Here is a 6,744-nt window from a genome sequence, read left to right on the forward strand (position 1 = left end):
GACTACATTCTTCATGCTTTAGGTCCACTGCCTAGCAACATGTCTGTTTGTGATTCACTCCTTGCTTTGGTGTATTGGGAGGTGTGTGTGTGTGTGTGTGTGTATGCGCCCGCGAACACAAATGGAGAGTGTAAATTCGAATCTCTGCCGGGCACTCAGTGCAGTGGGGATGCGAAAGCTGCATTATTTTAACTGATGCTTTTCCCATGATTACCACCAGTATTACTGAGTATTCAACGGCTTCAGATTCCTCAAGCTGCCCAGACTACGCAACAAGGCAACACCTTTGCGTCTGCGCAGGGCGAGTGAGGCGGGGCCAAGGACTACCGCCTCAAGGCGGGGGACGGTGCGCGCAGGCGCAGCTGAAGGAGAGCCACTCTTGCCAGACCCTCTCTTTCCAACCGACTGCGGAAGGCGCGCACGAAAAGTCATTTCCGGGAAAGCGGAGTCACACTTTGTGGGCTGCAACATGGAGGCGACTAGTGGAACTGAGGAGCTGGTGAGACGCTGCTCTGGGGTCGGGTGAGTGGGGAAACCGAGCCGGGTCAAGCCTTGAACTCTCCCTCCCTCCCTTTTTTCCCCTTCCCAGGTTTCCGGGGAGCTGGTGTCAGTGGCACATGCTCTTTCTCTCCCAGCCGAATCTTACAGCAACGATGTGAGTATGACTCGTCCACAGCTCGCACTCACCCAGTTAGCCTGGGATGTCTGCAGGGCCTGTCACGAAATTGTAACCCCCTATCCTGATATCTTATGTAGACCCTCTCCACGTCCGCCAGAAACTGCGCCTTTCAATTCATTCTAATCTTTTTGGTCCACAATCGCAGGAACAATGCCAATGGAAGTAGTTTCCAAACTTTGCTGCACTTTAAAATCACCTGGGAAGGTTTTAAATATCCGGATGTCTAGGTCGTAATCTATACCAATTAAATCAGAATATCTGGAAGGCGAGAGTGAGGAATCAGTATTTTTTAAACTTCCCCGAGTGATTCCATTGTGCAGTAAAGTTGCACTGGCTTATGATGTGTCTGGTTTAGATCCTTAAGGAGAAAGCACATGATGTATTTTGAGATACAAGACACAGGGACATGAGAATAGTAATAACATCAAATGAGAATGATGTATGGTAGATGAGTGGATCAGGACTTAAGATCCAAAGGGTTTTAGTTGATGAAGAAATCCCCTAAGAACCAAGACAATAGAGGAAGACTTCACTGAGGAAGTGGATCTCGAACTGGATTCTCAAAGTGTAGGTGGACAGAGGACATGGATTGGCAGTCAGGAAAAGGGCATGGTCTAAGGCATGGAGGTACAAATGCAAATGGCTTTTTCTGGGGTCAGTGAAATAGATCTGTCTAGTTGGAGTGGGAGATTCCAGTGGAACACGTGGTGGGTGCTTGGTAAAGCTTATTTATAACCTAGCCTACTTGATGGAATTGATTCATTTCTAAGTGTTATAGGATGGAGAATTAGCTATCTGATAAAAACAAACGATGATTACAATATACTACTCTCTTAAAAGTGAAGATTTTATTTCCATTATCTCATTTTGTCCTCTAAACAACTTGCTGTATGTGGGTATATTATTTCAGTTTTACAATGATTTAACTTAGTCCTGAGAAGGCAATTTATCTACTGCTTTATGTACTCTCCCACACTTTCACTAGCTGCTGGGAAAAGATAGCCAGTTGCTCACTCTGTTTATTAGACTCTAGCTTCTTTTGGTTGTCATAAGGACAAAATAATTATTATATTGTCCAAACCCATTAGTCCCGTTTTTATCCTTTGACGGTAACACCAAGTTTGGTACCCCTCTTGAGCATTAACTAGACATCCACAGACTTCCTTAATTTGTTCTCTAGTAGCAGGATTGGGAGATTGCTGACCTGGCATTCTTCACTCCTTTGCAGCCTGATATTGAGATGGCTTGGGCCATGAGAGCAATGCAGCATGCCGAAGTCTACTACAAGGTAAATTGTCCGTCTTCATTATTAAGCAGAATTAAACATATAATTGTAGTGTAAGGTGCTCTGCTAATCACTATTCTGAGCAAGTTAAACAGTTGTGTTTTGGAGGTAATTTTTATTACTGTAAGATCTTACCCAGAGAGAACGAGGGGCGGGGGGGGGGGCGGGGGATGGAAGCGAATCTTGTTTTGACAATGAGGAGTTATGCTTCTTTTCCCAGTGTTCTGTTGCTAACTGGCAAAAGGGTGCCTGGCCCATAGTAGGCACTTAATAGATGTTTGTTGACTGAATGAACAGTACACAGAGGGCAATAGCCAGGCAGTAGTTGGACCAGAAGGGGTTTAAATCGGTGGAAGGAACTGTAGTATATTACGGCCCTTTAAAACTATATCATGATTTCATCTGGGACCTAGGCTGTCTATACTTCCTAAGGACCTCTTCTACCCTGAGAACCATAAGGGTTTTCTAGAGAAGGGAGGATAGAAGTGTAGTAAATTAGAGACTAGCATCTGTATGTTGTCTTATTGTCTGGCAGCTGATTTCATCAGTTGACCCACAGTTCCTGAAACTCACCAGAGTGGATGACCAAATCTATTCTGAGTTTCGGGAAAATTTTGAGAAACTCAGGATAGATGTATTGGACCCAGAAGAGCTCAAATCAGAATCGGCTAAAGAGGTAAGAATTCTTTCTCTTAAATATTGCCTAGCATCTGACCAACAATTATTGATTGTGAATACATTTTTATACAATTAAACTCTTTTTTTTTGGTTTGTTTTAAGGAAAATACATAAAGAACCAGGGCTTTTATGTAGTTATAATCAACTAAGAAGTAAGTTACAAAATGAATGTTTTTCTGGTTTATGGATTTTTCGTGTTCATTAAATCTATTTTTTCTCCTTTTTGATTTGGACATTTCATCCCTACCCACCCAGCCCTTTGAGGGGAGCAGGAATAAATTGACTTATGTGAGTAGTTTAGCCAGAAGGCTTGGGTGGAGGATTGGTAAATAAAGTACAGGGAGGTGTTTGGATTCTCTAGACTTAAGTTCACATTATCACAGGCGGTACATAATTGGAAAACTTGTGTTTCACATTGCTTATTTGATTATCTTGTACTTTTACAGAGCACTAAAACTCTTATAGTTGGGAAAAATTTTTCCCTGAGAGTAGGTCCTTGGCTTATGAAGAAATGTAAACTTTTAACTCTTAGCAGTCTGTTACTGATCTTTGGAAAATTGCCTCTACTGAATGGACTTTTTTCCTAAAATTTAACTTTGTGACTTTGGGCCAAATTCCTGCCTTCTTTGTCTCCTTTGTGTGTCAGTGGGGATGAATAACCATTTTGGGCTGAGCTAGCCAATAACTTAAAAACAAAACAGAATTTTTTCAAGAAATCATATTTTAATTCTGTAGCCAAGGATTTAAGTATTTTGTCAGGTTAAAGTATTGTTTATGTTGGTAAATACTAGTCTAAGGATATAATAGATAGCACAAAAACTCGCTGCTAGTGACACTAGCAATCAGCTCAATCCTAGTCTCTTTTATTATGGTTATTTTCCTTACTGGAAATGTGGAAGCCCCTCTCCTGGCCTGACTTCACCGGCCTCCTGCATTTGTCAGCTAAGGCATTTTTTTGCCTTTATAGAAGTGGAGGCCATTCTGCTTGAAGTTTGACGGGATTGTAGAAGACTTCAACTATGGTACTTTGCTGCGACTGGATTGTTCTCAGGGTTACACTGAGGAAAACACCATCTTTGGTGAGTTTCTTGCCTCTGGAATTGTTTCTGTATAGGGAGAGTGAGGGATGTGGTTTTACTGATGAATCAGTGACATGGATAGTTTGGGGATCATCTTATTTGTTATATCTTTAAAGATCATGTTACTGTTTCTTGAATAATTGTGAGATAACATAGTTAAGTATTTTCAGCCTCATTTAATATAGGATTAGAATTCCACATCTCTGAAGCTTATGACTATACTGGAATGCTCTGCATGTTAGTTCAGCTTTATCAATAGATTTCTAGTGGGTTTAGAGAAGTAGCTGTGACTAGGACAATAATCAATTCTGTTCACCTTTCAGCTCCCAGGATACAATTTTTTGCCATTGAAATTGCTCGAAATCGGGAAGGCTATAACAAAGCGGTTTACACCAGTGTTCAGGACAAAGAAGAAGAGAAAGGAGCCGATAATGGAGGAGAGAAAGGATCTGACAGTGTAGGAGAAAAAGAGAAAGAAGCCAACAAAGAAATCAGCGAAAGTGGTGAAACAGCTATGTAAGGTAGACAGGGAACAGCACTGTAGAAGCTTTGACTCAAGTGACCCTACAAGTTCCATGATGCTACTTGCATAGACCCCCTATGGTTAAATGTGTGTCCTTGTGCAATTGAAGGACATGCAGAAGGATGTCTTTCTAGCCTAATAATCAGAAGCTGCTCTGGTTGTTCTCTTGTATGAACTGGCTTAAAGGCTTAGTGGGGTCTTAGTTGATTGTTTCTTGATATATAGTTTCTTGCTTCTCACCACTGGTTGAGTAAGAAATTTTGTAAATAAATTTCTTCTGCTTTTCATGACTATATATCTGTGATTGACTTTTAAAAGGTATTTAAAATTATTTCACACTTCAGATTTTTTTGCAGGTATATAATCTCTTCACCATGTCTTATATAAAATGATTTATGCCTGTTTCTTAATGCTTCTCACTGTTTCCTGTAGTGAAGTTCCCTCAAACCTGTTAAGTTGTACATGGTTTTGGGATTAGAAATCGTTACATAAGAGTTGACTCTTGGCATTTGAGTGACTATAGCTTTCTGATTTTCTTTGATATATCTGGCAAAAGATTTGATAAATGCTCTATGGGGATAATAGCAGCAGCCTGAACCTGTCAGACTAGTGAATGCAGCCCAGTTTACATCTGAGGAGCCAGAGACTGGACCTGCTTCAGTACCTGCTTCTCTTCTGGTAGCCAAGCTATCACCTGAAAGCTAGCAGAAATTAATAATTAACTATAAAGCCTAGTAGGGAGGCTTCCATTTTTTAATGCTATGGACAATAGCATACGTTTATACATTAACACAGAATGAACATATTTTTAAATGATATTTTGTCAGACTACAAAAATAGACCAATTGATTTTATATGGTTACGGCGGGGGGGGTTCTTTCTCATCTAATGACTTTTAAGAGTGCATGTTTCAGTTATCTTCACATATGTATAAAAGTTTGTGCATATCCCCATAGACATACTGACCTTGATTGCTAAAACTAGAGGAAGCTACAATGTTTATAGTGCATACAGTAAGTACTCTTAAAAGTATAACTACAGCAGGATCATGCAAGAAAGAATTTAGCAGAGAAAAGGAGGGAAATGAGTTTTTTTTCCCAGTGGACATAGGAGAAAAATAAAAATGAAACTTAATTGATGAATTGTCCCCTAGGCAAGAGCTGAACTAGAGATGCACACAGCTAGCAGCAACAATTGTGCACAAAGCACCTAGGTTTCTCTATGAATTCTCTTTGGCCAATTCTTAAAAATATTTAAAACATTTGTTAGAGTTTTCTTTTTATAAAAATATATATTTAAAGGGATAGGGGAGTGTTAAATACTTCATACTAGGAAGACCTTTTTAAATTAAGAACTTCCTTTACTGTATTAATTTTCTCTAGTTCATACATTCTTAAATATCTGCAAATATGTGTCCATACACATTGCTAGAGGGACTGGGGAAGAATAAAGATTACTGGCCACATACAACTGTGCCTCTGGTGGGCTTTTCCAGATTACTCACCAGCAAGAAAACTGGCTTAATTACTTCTCTCTGATTTTACAGAGAATAAGAAACATACCATTGAAAGTCAGACTGCATTAAAGCACAAGACATCTGTCCAAGGACTAGGGGATAAAAACTGAGAAAAGGGAGGAGAATAAGAACACAGATGCACTGTACTACACTGTAAGGCCAGGAATCCATGGCAGCATCCAAGGTTAAAGGGGAAAGAATGGACAGAGTTCTTAAGATGGCCCCAAGATTCCCACTCCTAGTGTACACGCTCTGTATAATTCCCTCCTGTTAGTGTGGTAAAGACTTGTGAATATGAGGGGATTTCATTCCCATGTTTAAGTTACTAACCATTTGATTTTGAGTTAATCAAAAGGGAGATTATCCTGGGTGGGTCTGGCCTAATCAGGTGAATCCTTAAACGAGACAAGAAGCAGCAGCAGATGTTTTCCTGTTGGCTTTGAAGAAGTAAACAGCCATGTTGGGAGAGAAGGGGCCATGTAGCAAGGACCTGAGAGTAGCCTTTGGGAGCTGAGGGTGCTCTCATGCTGGCAGCCAGCAAGAAAATGGGGCTTTCACTCCTACAGTTAGAAGGAACTGAATTCTGCCAACAACAGGTGAGCTTGGAAAAGGCCTGAAACCTCAGATGAAATTGCAGTCCTGGGTGATACTGTGATTTCGGCCTTGTGAGACCCTGTGCAGAGGACCCAGTTATGCCCTATTTGGACTCCTAACCCATAGGACTGTGAGATAATAATGGGTGTTGTCTTAAGCCACTAATAATGTGGTAATTTGTTACTGAGCAGCAGAAAACTATTACAGACTTTGGTATTGGAGGTGGAGTGCTGCTAAAACAAGTACCTAAAATGTGGGAGTGGCTTTGGAATCAGGCAGCGAGTGGAGGCTGGAAGAATTTTGAGGAACATGATAGAGAAAGCCTAAATTGCCTTGAACAAACCGTCAGTGGAAATATGGACTTTAAGGATGCTGCTCGTGAGAGCTCAA

The 6,744-nt window shown here is 40.7% G+C and overlaps 1 protein-coding gene across 2 annotated transcripts; it reads left to right on the forward strand.

The window, feature by feature from the left end:
• Positions 1-383: 383 nt before the first annotated feature.
• On the forward strand, positions 384-4,539 carry PBDC1 (polysaccharide biosynthesis domain containing 1). 2 transcript variants are annotated; one of them, XM_058536213.1, is made up of 6 exons: positions 384-499; positions 590-655; positions 1,908-1,967; positions 2,500-2,640; positions 3,610-3,721; positions 4,045-4,539. In XM_058536213.1, the coding sequence occupies exons 1-6, from the start codon at positions 470-472 to the stop codon at positions 4,239-4,241; spliced, it is 606 nt and encodes a 201-aa protein (XP_058392196.1). In that variant the 5' UTR covers positions 384-469; the 3' UTR covers positions 4,242-4,539. The 2 variants fall into 2 exon arrangements, with proteins under 2 accessions (XP_058392196.1, XP_058392197.1); XM_058536214.1 differs by lacking the exon at positions 384-499 and having other exon boundaries at positions 1,860-1,967.
• The last annotated feature ends 2,205 nt before the right edge of the window (positions 4,540-6,744 follow it).

This window comes from Diceros bicornis, chromosome X (assembly GCF_020826845.1).
Source record: "Diceros bicornis minor isolate mBicDic1 chromosome X, mDicBic1.mat.cur, whole genome shotgun sequence".
Taxonomy (NCBI): domain Eukaryota; kingdom Metazoa; phylum Chordata; class Mammalia; order Perissodactyla; family Rhinocerotidae; genus Diceros; species Diceros bicornis.

Bases quoted from the DNA above. Each gene is read 5' to 3' on its own strand.
- PBDC1 (XM_058536213.1), top strand. From the start codon at position 470: ATGGAGGCGACTAGTGGAACTGAGGAGCTG. The intron at 1,968-2,499 runs GTAAATTGTCCG...ATTGTCTGGCAG, and splicing joins ATGCCGAAGTCTACTACAAG to CTGATTTCATCAGTTGACCC. The intron at 2,641-3,609 runs GTAAGAATTCTT...TTGCCTTTATAG, and splicing joins AATCAGAATCGGCTAAAGAG to AAGTGGAGGCCATTCTGCTT.